The 17,654-nt window shown below is 35.0% G+C and overlaps 1 protein-coding gene across 1 annotated transcript; it reads left to right on the forward strand.

Annotated features, from left to right (window-relative positions):
• Positions 1-5,540: 5,540 nt before the first annotated feature.
• On the forward strand, positions 5,541-6,878 carry LOC141451513 (uncharacterized). The gene has a single exon (XM_074122950.1). The coding sequence runs from the start codon at positions 5,541-5,543 to the stop codon at positions 6,876-6,878; it is 1,338 nt and encodes a 445-aa protein (XP_073979051.1).
• The last annotated feature ends 10,776 nt before the right edge of the window (positions 6,879-17,654 follow it).

The following is a 17,654-nucleotide window of genomic DNA, read 5'->3' on the forward strand; positions in this document are numbered from 1 at the left end:
ATTTTGTGCACAGATCTAAAAAGGTAGAAGATATAAAGGGTTGAAAATTTTTTGGGTCATGAAATTCTGTAAAATTGTGGCCGTTTTATATCTCCCACTGTGAACCACGTATTCGTATGAAGGTTTCTTCTCTTGTACACTTTGTTTTTCTCAATTATAAACTATAGTTATTTTGTACACAGATCAAAAAAGGTAGAAGATATAAAAGGTTGAAAATTTTTGGGGTCATGAAATTCTGTAAAATTATGGCCGTTTTATATCTCCCACTGTGAACCACGTATTCGTATGAAATTTTGTTCTCTTGTACACTTTGTTTTTCTCAATTATAAACTATAGTTATTTTGTGCACAGATCTAAAAAGGTAGAAGATATAAAGGGTTGAAAATTTTTTGGGTCTTGAAATTTTTAAAATTATGGCCGTTCTATATCTCCCACTGTGAACCACGTATTCGTATGAAATTTTGTTCCCTTGTACACTTTGTTTTTCTCAATTATAAACTATAGTTATTTTGTGCACAGATCTATAAATTTAGGTTGAAAAATTTTTGGGTCATGAAATTCTTTAAAATTATGGCGGTTCTATATCTCCCACTGTGAACCACTTATTGATATGGAATTTTGTTCTCTTGTACACTTTGTTTTTCTCAATTATAAACTATAGTTATTTTGTGCACAGATCTAAAAGGTAGAAGATATAAAGTGTTGAAAATTTTTTGGGTCATGAAATTCTGTAATATTATGGCCGTTCTATATCTCCCACTGTGAACCACGTATTGATATGGAATTTTGTTCTCTTGTACACTTTGTTTTTTCTCAATTATAAATTATAGTTATTTTGTGCACAGATCTATAAATTTAGAAGATATAAAGGGTTGAAAATTTTTTGGGTCATGAAATTCGGTATAATTATGGCCGTTCTATATCTCCCACTGTGAACCACGTATTCGTATGAAATTTTTTTCCCTTGTACATTTAGTTTTTCTAAAGTATAAACTATAGTTATTTTGTGCACAGATCTATAAAGGTAGAAGATATAAAGGGTTGAAAAGTTTTTGGGTCATGAAATTCTGTATAATTATGGCCGTTCTTATCTCCCACTGTGAACAGGTATTCGTATGAAATTTTGTTCTCTTGTACACTTTGTTTTTCTCAATTATAAACTATAGTTATTTTGTGCACCGATCTAAAAAGGTAGAAGATATAAAGGGTTGAAAATTTTTTGGGTCATGAAATTCTGTAAAATTGTGGCCGTTTTATATCTCCCACTGTGAACCACGTATTCGTATGAAATTTTCTTCTCTTGTACACTTTGTTTTTCTCAATTATAAACTATAGTTATTTTGTACACAGATCAAAAAAGGTAGAAGATATAAAAGGTTGAAAATTTTTGGGGTCATGAAATTCTGTAAAATTATGGCCGTTTTATATCTCCCACTGTGAACCACGTATTCGTATGAAATTTTGTTCTCTTGTACACTTTGTTTTTCTCAATTATAAACTATAGTTATTTTGTGCACTGATCTATACATGTAGAAGATATAAAGGGTTGAAAATTTTTTGGGTCATGAAATTCTGTAAAATTATAGCCGTTGTATATCTCCCACTGTGAACCACGTATTCGTATGAAATTTTGTTCTCTTGTACACTTTGTTTTTCTCAATTATAAACAATAGTTATTTTGTGCACAGATCTAAAAAGGTAGAAGATATAAAGGGTTGAAAATTTTTTGGGTCTTGAAATTTTTAAAATTATGGCCGTTCTATATCTCCCACTGTGAACCACGTATTCGTATGAAATTTTGTTCCCTTGTACACTTTGTTTTTCTCAATTATAAACTATAGTTATTTTGTGCACAGATCTATAAATTTAGGTTGAAAAATTTTTGGGTCATGAAATTCTTTAAAATTATGGCGGTTCTATATCTCCCACTGTGAACCACTTATTGATATGGAATTTTGTTCTCTTGTACACTTTGTTTTTCTCAATTATAAACTATAGTTATTTTGTGCACAGATCTAAAAAGGTAGAAGATATAAAAGGTTGAAAATTTTTTGGGTCATGAAATTCTGTAAAATTATGGCCGTTTTATATCTCCCACTGTGAACCACGTATTCGTATGAAATTTTGTTCTCTTGTACACTTTGTTTTTCTCCATTATAAACTATAGTTATTTTGTGCCCAGATCTAAAAAGGTAGAAGATATAAAAGGTTGATAATTTTTTGGGTCATGAAATTCTGTAAAATTATGGCCGTTTTATATCTCCCACTGTGAACCACGTATTCGTATGAAATTTTCTTCTTTTGTACACTTTGTATTTCGCAATTATAAACTATAGTTATTTTGTGCACAGATCTAAAAATGTAGAAGATATAAAAGGTTGAAGATTTTTTGGGTCATGAAATTCTGCAAAATTATGGCCGTTTTATAACTCCCACTGTGAACCACGTATTCGTATGAAATTTTGTTCTCTTGTACACTTTGTTTTTCTCAATTATAAACTATAGTTATTTTGTGCACAGATCTAAAAAGGTAGAAGATATAAAAGGTTGAAAATTTTTTGGGTCATGAAATTCTGTAAAATTATGGCTGTTTTATATCTCCCACTGTGAACCACGTATTCGTATGGAATTTTGTTCTCTTGTACACTTTGTTTTTCTCAATTATAAACAATAGTTATTTTGTGCTCAGATCTAAAAAGGTAGAAGATATAAAGGGTTGAAAATTTTTTGGGTCATGAAATTCTGCAAAGTTGTGGCCGTTCTATATGTCCCACTGTGAACCACGTATTCGTATGAAATTTTGTTCTCTAGTACACTTTGTTTTTCTCAATTATAAACTGTAGTTATTTTGCGCACAGATCTAAAAAGGTAGAAGATATAAAAGGTTGAAAATTTTTTGGGTCATGAAATTCTGTAAAATTATGGCCGTTTTATATCTCCCACTGTGAACCACGTATTCGTATGAAATTTTCTTCTCTTGCACACTTTGTTTTTCTCAATTATAAACTATAGTTATTTTGTGCACAGATCTAAAAAGGTAGAAGATATAAAGGGTTGAAAATTTTTTGGGTCATGAAATTCTGTAAAATTGTGGCCGTTTTATATCTCCCACTGTGAACCACGTATTCGTATGAAGGTTTCTTCTCTTGTACACTTTGTTTTTCTCAATTATAAACTATAGTTATTTTGTACACAGATCAAAAAAGGTAGAAGATATAAAAGGTTGAAAATTTTTGGGGTCATGAAATTCTGTAAAATTATGGCCGTTTTATATCTCCCACTGTGAACCACGTATTCGTATGAAATTTTGTTCTCTTGTACACTTTGTTTTTCTCAATTATAAACTATAGTTATTTTGTGCACAGATCTAAAAAGGTAGAAGATATAAAGGGTTGAAAATTTTTTGGGTCTTGAAATTTTTAAAATTATGGCCGTTCTATATCTCCCACTGTGAACCACGTATTCGTATGAAATTTTGTTCCCTTGTACACTTTGTTTTTCTCAATTATAAACTATAGTTATTTTGTGCACAGATCTATAAATTTAGGTTGAAAAATTTTTGGGTCATGAAATTCTTTAAAATTATGGCGGTTCTATATCTCCCACTGTGAACCACTTATTGATATGGAATTTTGTTCTCTTGTACACTTTGTTTTTCTCAATTATAAACTATAGTTATTTTGTGCACAGATCTAAAAGGTAGAAGATATAAAGTGTTGAAAATTTTTTGGGTCATGAAATTCTGTAATATTATGGCCGTTCTATATCTCCCACTGTGAACCACGTATTGATATGGAATTTTGTTCTCTTGTACACTTTGTTTTTTCTCAATTATAAATTATAGTTATTTTGTGCACAGATCTATAAATTTAGAAGATATAAAGGGTTGAAAATTTTTTGGGTCATGAAATTCGGTATAATTATGGCCGTTCTATATCTCCCACTGTGAACCACGTATTCGTATGAAATTTTTTTCCCTTGTACATTTAGTTTTTCTAAAGTATAAACTATAGTTATTTTGTGCACAGATCTATAAAGGTAGAAGATATAAAGGGTTGAAAAGTTTTTGGGTCATGAAATTCTGTATAATTATGGCCGTTCTTATCTCCCACTGTGAACAGGTATTCGTATGAAATTTTGTTCTCTTGTACACTTTGTTTTGCTAAAGTATAAACTATAGTTATTTTGTGCACAGATCTATAAAGGTAGAAGATATAAAGGGTTGAATAATTTTTGGGTCATGAAATTCTGTAAAATTATGGCCGTTCTATATCTCCTACTGTGAACCACGTATTCGTATGAAATTTTGTTCTTTTGTACACTTAGTTTTTCTCAATTATAAACTATAGTTGTTTTGTGCACAGATCTAAAAAGGTAGATCTTACTGACAATTACGCACAGGAATTCCTATCTAATAAAAGGGAAGAAGAGAATGTCATTGACTTCTCTGATAGTCAGGACAGAAATTATAATATGCCCTTTAAATTCTGGGAGTTAGAAGCCTCTTTATCGAAGTCCAAAGCTACATCTCCAGAAGCGAACAATATCTACTGTTATTTTCTAAAGCACGTCACAAAGAAGAACAAACTTTATGTGCTTAGTTTTTATAATAAAATTTGGGAATCAAAGAAATTCCCAGAAGCTTGGAACCTAGCAATTACTATCCCCATCTTAAAGGAAGGCAAAGACAAATCAGACCCTCATTCATATCGGCCTATAACGCCGACAACTTGCTTATGCAATACTTTGGAAAGAATGGTGAACAGACGCCTAATTTGGTACTTGGAGACGCACAAACTTCTGAGCAGGTACCAGACAGGTTTCAGACATAACCACAGCACAATGGACCCTTTAGTTATTCTGGAGAACGCTATCCAAAATGCTTTCTTGAAAAAGGAACATGTAGTCGCCGTTTTCTTTGACATAGAGAGAGCATTTGATAGGGTTTGGAGATACGGTATCCTGAAACAACTTAATAATTGGAATATAAGAGGGAATCTTCCATGCTTCATTCAAAATTTTTTAAAGCAGCGTTTGTTTAGAGTAAGGGTTATTGGAACATTGTCATCTCCTTTTGTACAAGAAAATGGTGTCCCTCAAGGAAGCATTTTAAGCCCAACTTTGTTCCTTATTGCTATAAATAGCATTTTGTACTGTATGGAGACTTCGGTCCAGGGAATACTGTATGCTGACGATTTAGTAACCTTCTGTACCGCTCCTAACCCCTTAGCCGCAGAAGAAAGACTACAAACTACAATCGAAGGTTTGGAACGTTGGTCAGGAAAAAATGGTTTGCGTTTCTCCCCCAACAAAAGTACTTGTATGCACTTCCACAGAACACGTAAGGTACATCCTACAATCAGATTAAACCTTGATGGAAGGAGTGTACCTTGTCTCGACAAAGTCAGATATCTAGGAATAACGCTTGATCAAAACTAAGTTGGCGCCCTCACTTAGTAGATTTGAAACAGAGGTGCGTCCGAAAGTTAAATGCCATAAAAGTAGTAAAAGGAACTTCCTGGGAAGCAGACCGGCAGAGCATGATGAACTTCTATAAAGCCTTTATCCGTTCGAAGTTGGATTATGGGAGCATCGTTTATAGTTCGGCCAGAGACTCTGTATTGAGAATAATAAACCCTATACACAATGAAGGGATCCGTCTGGCAACAGGCGCACTAAGAACTAGTCCCGTGGACAGTCTGTATGCGGAAAGTGGAGAGCCGCCACTGGATGTTCGGAGAAACATACTTATGTGTAACTATGCGGCACGGATGTTGCCGCTTACTGAACATGTTGCCTATAATAGTGCATACCTACCACAATTCAGCAATCAGTATTGTACACACACAGGCACCAAACCGCTAGTAGTCCGACTAGCAAAACTACATCTAGAGCATCGCATTAACGTCCCCCAAACAATGAGTGAAACTCCCAATAAGATAGAACCGTGGGTATTGAATAGCCCAGTAGTGGACTATTCGCTCCATCGTTTTAAAAGGGGCAATACCCCAGATTATATTTATAGAACCTTGTTTCTGGAAAGGACCAATAAGTACAAAAACTACAAACAGGTTTTCACAGACGGATCCAAAACAGGAAGTGGTGTGGGTTCAGCTTTTGTGATCGATGGTGTAGCACACGGGTACTCGTTGAATGATGTCGCCAGTATATTCACGGCGGAATTATTTGCCATTAAAAAAGCAATGGAGTACTTATTGAATAGTAAAGAAAAGAAAATTATTATCTGTTCTGATTCAAGAAGTTCTTTGGAGGCAATATGCAAATTAGATACGGACAACAAGCTGATCCAGTCCATACATACGCTGCTATACTCCTCTGTACGCAGTCACAAATCAGTCATTTTTCTGTGGATCCCGGGTCACACTGGGATAAATAACAATGAAGCCGCTGACAGGGCTGCTAAAGATGCCACGTTACTGAACGATAAGTATGAAATTATTGTGCCCTCAGACTGGAAAAGTTTTCTTAGACCAAAAATTATGTCCCAGTGGATAAGAGACTGGGAATTAGTTCCTCTAACTAACAAATTGAGGAATATAAAGTCAACACCAATGAAGTGGGTAACATCATGTCGAAACACTCGCCGTGAGGAGGTGGTGTTAGCCAGGTTGAGAATTGGCCACACGCTATTTACCCATGGTTACATCTTCAAAAGAGAAGAACCACCTATTTGCTCTGAGTGTAATAACGTCCCTTTAACTGTACGCCATATCCTGGTTGAATGCCCCAAGTATTCCAGAGCTAGGCAAAAGTGTAACATTTCCTCACAAATGGAAGAAGTATTGAAGGACGATGAAAACAGCGTACAAAACACTCTGCGATTTCTGCAGGATATTAATGTTTTTAATTCAATGTAACAATAGACACTTTACTACGCGAGGCCACTTTTAACATACAAACTTATAGAAATCGGTATTTTACAAAAGTTAGGTAGCAGTAAAAATAACAGTAGTATTTGATAATAGTAACAATTTAGGAACGAGTAGGTTAGGCAGTGTGAATGTGTGTGTGAAAGAGGTGTAGGGGGACCAATGCCAGGGCAGGGGTGGCAAACTTTTGTCTTCTTGTCTCGCAGGACGTCTTCCTGCACTTTCTCGGGAGCCACTGCTTTCTAGGACGGGTGGGTCTGTGTCGGGATTGGCACCCTGGCACGCGTATGAATGGGCTGCGTAAATGTAAATAGATTTAGGATTGTAAATGAGTGAGAGGAATATAGAGTACTCCACTCAATGTATATATAGGAATATAACTATTAGGATGAATGTATTTATTAGGATGATTGTATTTATTAGGATGAATGTAATTAATAAGATGAGTATATGAGTGTACATATAAATTTTGTGTAAATAGGTTTTTTAAAATTTAGTTTAGATCTCTATGGGGTGCGAGGAATATCGAGTACTCCACCCCAACATTAGTTAGTTAGGTTAGAAGAAAATAGGAGTTAGGCCAACCGTTAGGTTTGTATCGATCAGATTGACTAGGTGTAGGTTAGGCTGTGTAGTAAAGTGTCTATTCTACAGTATAGTCTAGGTGCAAAGGACCCTTGTTGTTGCGCACCTTACAAAACCCCAAAACAAACAATTGTGTTCCGCGTCTATGAAAAGGTTAAGAACCACTGCAATAGAGGAACACACCTAGTAATACCTAGAATGTGTAAAAGGTCAACTCTTGCCTGGAACACTTTCAATAAAATGTTAATTCTACGAAAATAAACTGAAAAGTACACCAACTCTCAGAAACTACTGAACTATAAAAATGAAATTTTAGTATTTTTGTTACGTTCATATTTCACTAATTAAGAAAAGATTTTTTTTACGTATAGATAATTATTTGAGATGGTAGAACTGTACAAGTCAGAGGAGTCGCACTGTAGAGGTATGTCTCAGAACTGTTCTAATATAATTTTTCTTGGATAAAAGTTCCAAAAAACAGAACTTAAGTTTTAGTATAAGTAGAGTTAAAAATTCTAAGTTTAAGGAAATCAGGTGAAGTAGGTTACGAGGAAATAGCGGATGACGCAAAAGAAAAGCGAAATTTGTAAAATATCACTTTGACTGACGACAATTTTATCGCCCTCCAGTAATAATGACCTTGATGATTGCCAAAAGAAAAAAGAGCAAACAGAATTTTCCACGCCAAAATTGATGTAATCAAACTTTCAAAACTGTTCCATGTATGCAATAATGAGTCAATGAAAATCTAAGGAATAATTTTCAAGTATAAATTCCAGATAAAGAGAAAAATTTACTGCGGGAATTTCCGGTTGATCAATTTTTTTAGCCAAAAGTAAATTGTAAACTCCTATGAAGACGCCCCGTACCAAATAGTTAATTTAAGCATTCAGAATTTGTTTCGTCTTTCACTACAAATTGATACACAAAAAGTGGCACCCATCTTGTTTGCAAGAATCGTAATGATTTTTTTTTGTTGGTGGAACTAAAAATAAGACGTGGCACTTCCGTTAACTCATTTTTTTTTTTTTAAAATTGGAATTTTGGTTCAACATTTAGTTGTTATTAATACAGGAGTTAAAGATTCTCTTCCTAGGAGCTTCTTACAGCTCACTGTCCGGTGATAGACAGTGTTGTCTGTAACGAAAGAACACTGTCCGGAGGCCGGCAGTGCACTGAAAAAAGCTCCGGGCGCCAATAACCTTAGATGTTGACGCGCCTTAAATCATTAAAAAAAAAAAAAATACAGGTGTTAAAATCTCACACAGAAAAGAAAAATTAGATGAAAACCAATCACCTCTCTAGCTCAAAAGTGGACGTTTGAATGGGAAAAGTATGTCGAGTTAACAGGAAGATTACCAAGTCAGAAAAATCGAACAAGTAAATTATGTCGCTTCCGGTGGCTGATTTTTAATCAAAACTGATTAAAGTAAAGTAATCGCCTATTTTTTTTTTTTTTTTTTATTTAAGCGAGGCTTAACGATCAACCACCAATTAGGTGTCTTATACGGGGGCAGAAGCTCATTATTTAATATAAACAATTTTTTCTAACAAATAAAAAGTAGCCCCAAACGCTGGATTCGATCTGGCGATCTCCCATACATGAAGCCACACTCTTGACCACTAGACCAACACCCGCTCCTTCAAAACTGATTATAATATTCTCTGATCGAATGAATGATATTTCAACTTTACCTCGTTTTTCCAGTTTAGGTGTACTTACCACTTTTTCAAATTTTAGAAAATTGGCTGACCGGAAATGCCACTGTGAAGAATGCATTTTTTTTTTTTAGATTTCCGCTATTTTACGCTACGTACTTTTTAAAACAAGTTATATGATATTGAAGTTTAATACGTTTTTGTTTTTGCCTTAAAAATTATAAATTTCAAGGAAATTGATTGACGTAATCAGCAATAAAAGCGCATAAGAGCAAATCGCGTGCAATCAAATAGATTATTATTATTGGTTACTGCATTCTATGTTGTTAACGGTTTATTTTTCCTTTCACTTCTCATTTATTCATTTTATTTACTCTCATGTTCCACTACTGCGTCACAATTTCTTACAACTGGTTTTAAAAAAACGTTTCATTCATGCCAAAAGTTTTGTTTTGTGAATGAATTTTGACCAGAAATTACGATTGGAAGATGGCGGGTGTTAGCACACATTGACCAGGAGGGGGGAAAACATTTTTTCCGTTCAAGGGCGATCAGGCCACTTTTGACGAAAATTCAAAATTTTCTAGGAATAGGTAAAAGCGCTAAAAGAAATGAACAAATAATATAAAATTTCAGCAGAGCTGCTAACAATCACCATGGTCTTTTACCTTGCTTTTTTCTTCTTCATAATTTGCAATTTATTTGTACAAAAAAAATTATTACGCCACACTGTGGGGTGCCACCTGAGTGAAGTTACCCTCATACTTTACTAAAAACAATTTTTTCTAACAAATAAAAAGTAGCCCCTTACGCTGGAATTGATCCGGCGATCTCTCACGTACGAAGCCACGCTCCTGACCACTAGACCAACACATGCTTCTTCAAAACTGATTATATTATTCTCTGTTATGTAGCTGAATACGCCAACACTGTGGGTGGATTTTTCGAGTGGACTCGGGTCACTTCCTGTTTGTATCCGCTAAAAAGATTTATAGTCCAACTTTCACAACACAAATATTTGAAAAGTGAATAATTTGGCAAAAACTAAGTCTGTACATTTATGGCTACAATCGTGACTGGTCCATGATTGGTTTATATCCGCGGAAATCTGAGCATACCCCCACTCTACTTTCTCTTACGCAAAACAAAATATTTATTTTTCATTTTCTCGGCTTTAAGTAAGAGAAAATGCTGAGAAAGTTTTTTGGTTTACGGAGGCGCATAGCAAAACATATCTTAGTATTATATTTCTCATATTAATCATTTAAATAAAATGCAAGGCCTAGGACCTGGAATCGAACCCAGTTGTATATTTGATTTGAGGGCCTCGCCTTTTTAGCCACTTGGCTCTTGTGGCTCTTTCCACGTAAAGCCCACTCTTCAATATTCTGAAGAAAGTCTACGTTGAACCAAAAGAATATAAGTAACTGGCCTGACAGTTTCGTACCCTAATACGTGGCGTCTGCTTTTACGGACGCCCATTCCAAAGTTACAAATGTTCTCGCACGCATGCGCTCTCCCTAAATTAAGACAACTAGACCCTTCAGGGAAATTCCACGAAAAGAGAGAGAGGAGCCAATATTCATCGATAACTACTCACTTGGCATACAATATACTTATCAACCGGACATTAAAGTAAATACATTACCCGAAACATTGACATTGATAAAGTCTCGCTCGGCTATCGTCATCTTGACCGCTTGGGCTATCGTGGCGCCTCAGCGGTGCCTATGCATTTAGAAAGTATCTTAAAGAGCAGGAACATTGGGTGAAAAATTAAGCTGTATGTTTCATACAACTATAGCTCTAAAAAACGCTGTCTTTCTGGGGCAGTGGGCTCGGTGTGACAAAATTTTGAAAAACCCTTACTATATTCTAGTGCCTTGTAACGTATAGAAATTATTATTTAATGCCTATTTTTTAAGGCAGGCTTTACGTGCAACTACCAAATTAGGTGACTAGCAAACATTGTTGACTGTAAATTTCTTTTATTAACCATTAAATAAAATCCAAGGCCGAGACCGGGGGAATTGAACCCACTAACCAACAATACATCTCAGCTTTACGAGTCTAGTATCTTAACCGCTCGGCTATCGTGGCACCTACACACGTATAGAAATATTCATAATTTTTTGATATTTCCCAAACCACAGTAGAAAAAAAAAAGATTAATTAAATGACCCCACTTTATGATCATTGATCTGAGGAAAGTTTGCCAGATCCATTATTCTCAATAAATACCTCAATATACTCCACTTTAATCGCTGTATTATTTAAAATTATATAATAATTTTTTGACGCCGTCGATGCGTGTCCACCCAAAATGAGTCCGCGTGACACCTCCGAAAGGCGTGCCATAGATTCGCCATTACGGTTCTAGGCCCTGGAGTCTTAAGGACAGTGTTTAGTACAAATCCCAAGTTTGAATAATACATAAATAAATTAGAATCATAAAGATTTCGTCGTAGTGAGCGAAGGACTTAATTGTTTGATGAAGTATAAGAATACAAGCGGTAATCTCCCATACAAACCTCCCACCCGGCCTTACAGATGGACAGTGGAAACTTTTCAAAGGTTAACCTAACCATATTCAGCTGGTTTATGTAATAGTTCAATCCGGAACTTCAGTCACCAGCACAACCAATCACCTGGCATAATGGAATCAAGTTTATTTCCGCTCTAAATTTTCGTGACATGTCTCTTTTATTCAAATCTTTCATAGTTATTTTCATGCTCTTTTTATGGTGACAGAAATTTATCGATTGTAGTGGCAGAGTAAGTAGTTTTCCGCTTTTGGTCATTAAATAGTTTTAATTTATTATGTCTAAAGATAATCTAGTCACTCATTCGACTTCCTCTTATTAATATTCTCAAAATGAAAAACAAATTTACCCAGAAAAAAATTAGTCACAAAGCTTACAGAAATACTTAGATGGCACTTCCGGTAGTTTTGGAATTTGCCAAGAATCCGGAATTGAATCCAGACATTTCCATGCCCTTTTATAATATTTAATGGCGCTAAATGAATAAGTTGAAACAGCTGACGAATGTATACATATGAATACATGAATACATGAATATATGAATACAATAAGGGCATACATATGAATGTCTGAATGTATGGGGAAACAAGTTCAGTATAGTTCTGCAAATCATAGTAAGTATACGATTGGTAGTAATAAAATTCGTATGAAATTTAAAAATGCCGATGACTGTGACGATTATTTAGCTCGATAAGTTTTAATGAGGTATTAAAATTTAATGTCAGTGTAATAAAATTAAAACTTCAAAAGAAAAAAAAAAGTCCAAAAAAGGATATGATTGTAAATTGCAGGCCTGAGGACAAAGTACAGGAAATGTCATTGGGATTGCTTGCAAAGCTGTCAGAATAGTTATAAAACAGAGGCACCACGATAGCCGAGCGGTTAAGAGACTAGACCAGCAAAGCTGATATATTGTTGGTTTAGTGGGATCGATTCCCCGGGGTCTAGGCCTTGGATTTTTATTTAATGGTTAATAAAAGAAATTTATAGTAAAGTATGTTTGCTAGAAAGCCTCCGTCCACGACACCTTATTTGCTAGTTGGACGTAAAGCCCGTCCGATAAATTAGGCAATTACTTTACATTAGTTATAATACAGGACCGGCTTAAAGGTAAGATCACTTCATGCACCTATTTATACAATAAGGTTTCTATTTTATGTTTAAAAGTATACGTAGAAGCTAATTGAAACAAGAAAGCTAATTGTTTGTTGGATATTAAGCGCTGCCTGGTAAAGCAGACGATTACTTAACTCTCCGAGCAAGAAACAGTCTAAGTGTGAGGAAATGTGACACAAAAAAAAGATGTCTTTTATTGATATGCTGCAGGAGATTTCGTCTTATCAACCATGACGTTGAGCCTGATGATCTAGCTGAATGTACAGAATCTCTTTCAGCCATGGTACACTGTCTAAAACATTCTCTACGCTTCTAGTTCATTTTTTGCCGTCTTTCATGAAAGAAGTTACGTAAACGACCAGCTAAAAACTACTGAATAATAGTAGAACTGACTTTGTCATTCAACGGGCTGCAATTGCTCAACTTCGAAATCAAATTAGCTCCAGATTAGGATATCTTTCAACATCATCCTGGGGGGTTTGTGTTTGCGTGAGAAGTAGCTTCTGGTAAGGATGTACCAGAGCAATTACGGAGGATCCGAGATGTTGCTGTTGATGTGATGCTTCCCCAAAGAGTAACTCCCTTAGTATTCTTTTGATTTATTTCAGTAAACAATTATTACTGTAGGTTTTGACACATTTGGGTCATTTTTTCTAGATCTGTTCCAACCTCTTTTGGATGAAGCCGCTTCTTTTACATGGTTTTGCATTGCTTTCATGAAGGAAACAGGAAAAACAGAACAAGGACACCATACTTCTTATACGTTGCATTTTCTCTGCTCCATTTTGTATTCCTTCTTACAAACAACACAATTTGTTTGAGTGCCTACTTCTGCACACTAAATCATTTTAAATTTCATCTATCTTTGCAAAAGATCTTTCTGCAACTGTTTTGTTGTTAGCTCAGAAAAAACAAAAAAAATATCTGAGAACTTCATTCAGTACTGGGATTTTAAAGAAGTAATTAACACAGTTCATCCCTAGGTATGGAATATCCCTACAGTTTTAGGGTCCATTTCAACATCGTTCGATCCCTATTCACGGTAGAGTGAGAAACTCAACATGCCAGAAAGTTCTTTGTTACTTATTCGAGGATCAGCTTCTACAGCTTCTCTTACAGGTCCCAGGGTCTGCGGTCGCCCCCCACCCCGATCTTACCTCACTTTCAAAGCTCATATCTCCTTCCCGGAATGCTTTTAAAAAAAATAATACTTCAATAAACAACAGAGTTTTTAGGCGGGAGGAAAACGACGATTAAGTTACAGTCAGCGCTTTTCTTTCCAGAAGAATCGGGAAAAGCTCGTGTTTCCGTTAACAGTGAAACTTTATTAAAGTAAAAAGGTATAATATTGAATCCAGTAATTTCATTTTCTTTGTTTTTACGAGTAAAACTAATAACTTTTAAGAGACTTTAACGAAGTAAATTGCCCTGGGCTTTTCATGAACTTTTCTTTTAAGTGATTTATCCCGAAACTTGTAATCTTTCAATGTTCTTGGACTTATAAGCGGCTGATGGAGAATGTATCAAAATCGAAGAAAATCCCGATTTTTCCAATCAAAAAAATGGACTTAAAAGCCTATTTAGGGATTCTTAAAACTAAAATAAGCATCTTTTTTCACCCAGTGATCCTGTTGTATTTGAAAATATTTATCTAATAAATTTATTTAAGAAAGAATCTTCTGAATACAAATACCTTCTTTCAAAAGTGGCATTCCCGGAAGTAGCGGAGGAAATACAGTTGATAAAATCTAAAAAGAAAAATTTAATTATCACAGACAAATTTAAATTTTAAAAAGTTCTAAAAAAAGCACACAATTATTATTATATTTTTTTAGACAGAAACTAAATAAATTTGGAATACACAATTTGAATATTCTAGGTAACTATTGAGGCCCTTAACGGACAAATTGAAACTGATCAACTACGTCCAAAGTGGTTTTAGAAGTTGAGATTAATTTTGGAGAAGGAGTAGTGGCCTGGAAGATGAAGACAAAGCGGAGGTTAAACAATATCTTGTTGTTAGCAAGAGCCGTTAGAAAGGGGTAAAGTGTTCCTTTTACGTAATCCAAAGGATAGACGGAAAAGATATAGGTGTACTAATTGGTAGAAGACAGGGGTAAGCTGAACTGGCAGTTCTGTGAAAAGAAATTATATTCGAATGATGGAACAAAGAACATGATAAAGGATGAAGTAAGATTTGGCCCCGGTACGGTCACAGACCGGAAGTTACCTTAGAATCATCCCCTCCCCTCCTGATCGCCGGTCTGTATTTGAGTTCGTGACTTTCACTTCCCTTCTTGTTCTGCGCTTAAACTTCTCTCGTACCATTCGTAGATTCAGCCATACTCATAGCCCTCTCCCAGTAAGTTTACATAATACCCTGCTGCATCAATCATGCAACCACTCAAGATTGTCAACATCACTTGTGTTGTTCACAACTCCGCAAAATACGAAGTGAGAGGAGCTCTGATCAGTCGACAACTTCCTACCATAACGTCTTCTTCCGGCTGCAGAATAAAGCCTTCAGCAGACTGATAGACGATTTAAACTTGTCCACATCAAATTACTAAAAACAAATCCTTGCAACTATGCGTTAAAAACTGGCTAAAAATCATTAAATTCACTCAGTAAACCTCTTCTTTTCCGTTCCACCGATTTCCTCTGAAGCTTGACTTTATTTACATGTTGAATTCATTTTTCTACTATACAGGAAATAAGACAGATCATTATACTTAACGCCATCTTTCCCCTAGAACTACTTTATAAAGTATTTCCCTCGAAAATTAGCAGATCAGTTAGCTAAATTGTTAAGAAATAATATAAACACCAATTTGATAAAACAAAAGCACTTTTTTCGCCACTTGGAACCTCAATGAGAAACTGCCAGTGGTATTGGCTAACATAAGTTAGTCATGCTTCAGCGAATGAAACATTAGAAAAAAACAAGTGTTTTAATTAAATAACGTTATTGTTCTATATCGATTGTTGCTTTATATCGATTATTGTTCTATATCGATTATTGCTTTATATCGATTATTGTTCTGTATCGATTATTGTTCTTCCGATGACAACACCAATCGAGGAAAAAAAAAAAAAAAAAAAACATCTGCAACAGGAAAAACAAGTATTTTTGCGAAGCTAGTTCAAATTCTGTCAAAATACGTGCTACCACTGCCAAATATTCTAATGTCATGACATAACCATGGTAATGCTATTGTTAGTTTGGTAGCCTTGAATTAATAGCGTAAAATAAATAAATAAATAAAATGATCCATAAAATCAGAATAAATGGTGGGGAAAAAAGATGGCAGATGCTTTCGGGAACTATAACTTCTTTTTTAGAACAAAGCAGAGTGAAGTTATGATTATCAATGAGTTAAGCAACTTCAAATGAATAGTATGTCCAAGGCGAAGATCGTTTTCAGCTAGTCTGTACTTCAGCCGCAGCTTAATCCAGAACGGCAGTCTAGAGTATAACTCCATTCCATTTCCGTTTACTCAGAGTCGGGCTTCCCCCCCCCCCCTATAACTATTCCTAGCGACCTGATGACTGAATCGATCCGGCATCGAAGTATGGGGGATCGACTAAACTCTACGCATCCAGATTTTACAGTCCAAAAATACTAGGAAAACTACTTAATGCTCCATTCTATGTTTCTAACCTCGCCATCCATAAAGATCCTTCAAAATCCCTTTCGTTAAAGATCTTGCTAAAACTTGTTTTTTTAAATTTCATTCCACTACTGATCGTAACACCTATCTTCTTCCACATTACCAGGTAATCCTCCAAGGAGATTGAAGAGAAGATAGCTCCGCGATCTACTCTCATCATAAGAGCAGTATAGCAAGAGCACGTTAATAGAGTGCCACCACTGTGTGACTTCTCAGATCATATCCCTGATATTGATATCTTATATCGCATTTGCTTGTTGCAACTGTTGAAGCAGTTGTGAATTTCAATAAAGGATTAAAAAATAAATTAATTAATTAATTATAAAAGTTAATAGAAAGTTAAATCTAAAGCTAAATCAAAAATTATGCATAAAGTACAAAATTCCCAAAGTTTCTAAACTTATGTAATCATAATTGTGTCAAAAAAAATAAAGCTATTTTAAAATTTTAGATTGTCTAAACTTGACTCAGACTAAACTTAATTTCCTATCTCCATTCTAAGAAGTAAGATGTAAAATGATGTAAGGTTTCATAACTCAATATTACTTCCTAAATCAAAAACAAAAAATACTTCTTTACTTCCGGTGCCGAGCTAGTAAAGGATACTTTCACTTTGTTTATGTGTGTCAGTTCATGTCTCAGAATGGTCTGTGCGAGTGTGTTTGTGTGCTGAACGAAAAAACCGCAGGATGCTGAAAGTTTTGTATTTAGATTGATGTTCAAACCGGAAGACCTGTCTTCAAAAACTCTTAGGCGGAAGGACCACTTTACTTTTCACGATCGCAATTCTTGCTCTGAACAAAACTAGAGAGTAGACATTTTGCAACTAAAGATGCTGCATCATTGTTTAAATAGACGAAAACTACTAATTACTTCCTTATATACGAAAGAAGATTTTAAGTATCTACTTGTCATAAATAAAAACAAAAACAAAGTAATAATGGTAAATAGGAAAGTATTGTATAACCTGTACTAAATAACCTGAAAATAGATAGAGAAGGTAATGGAGGGAAAGTGATTATTTAATATAGTTCAAGGGCGTCCACTTGTAGGTCAGCGCTCTCTAGTAGCAACCGCTACTACCTATCGTGCAGACGACTGTCAAAATTATGAAATCCATCTACAATCAGCTGTCAGATATATTGATTTACATATCGATAGATCGTACTTCAGATAAAATCGTTCGACA

Source organism: Rhodnius prolixus, unplaced genomic scaffold, assembly GCF_049639745.1.
Source record: "Rhodnius prolixus isolate KJV_2025 unplaced genomic scaffold, Rpr scaffold_8, whole genome shotgun sequence".
NCBI classification, from domain to species: Eukaryota; Metazoa; Arthropoda; class Insecta; order Hemiptera; family Reduviidae; genus Rhodnius; species Rhodnius prolixus.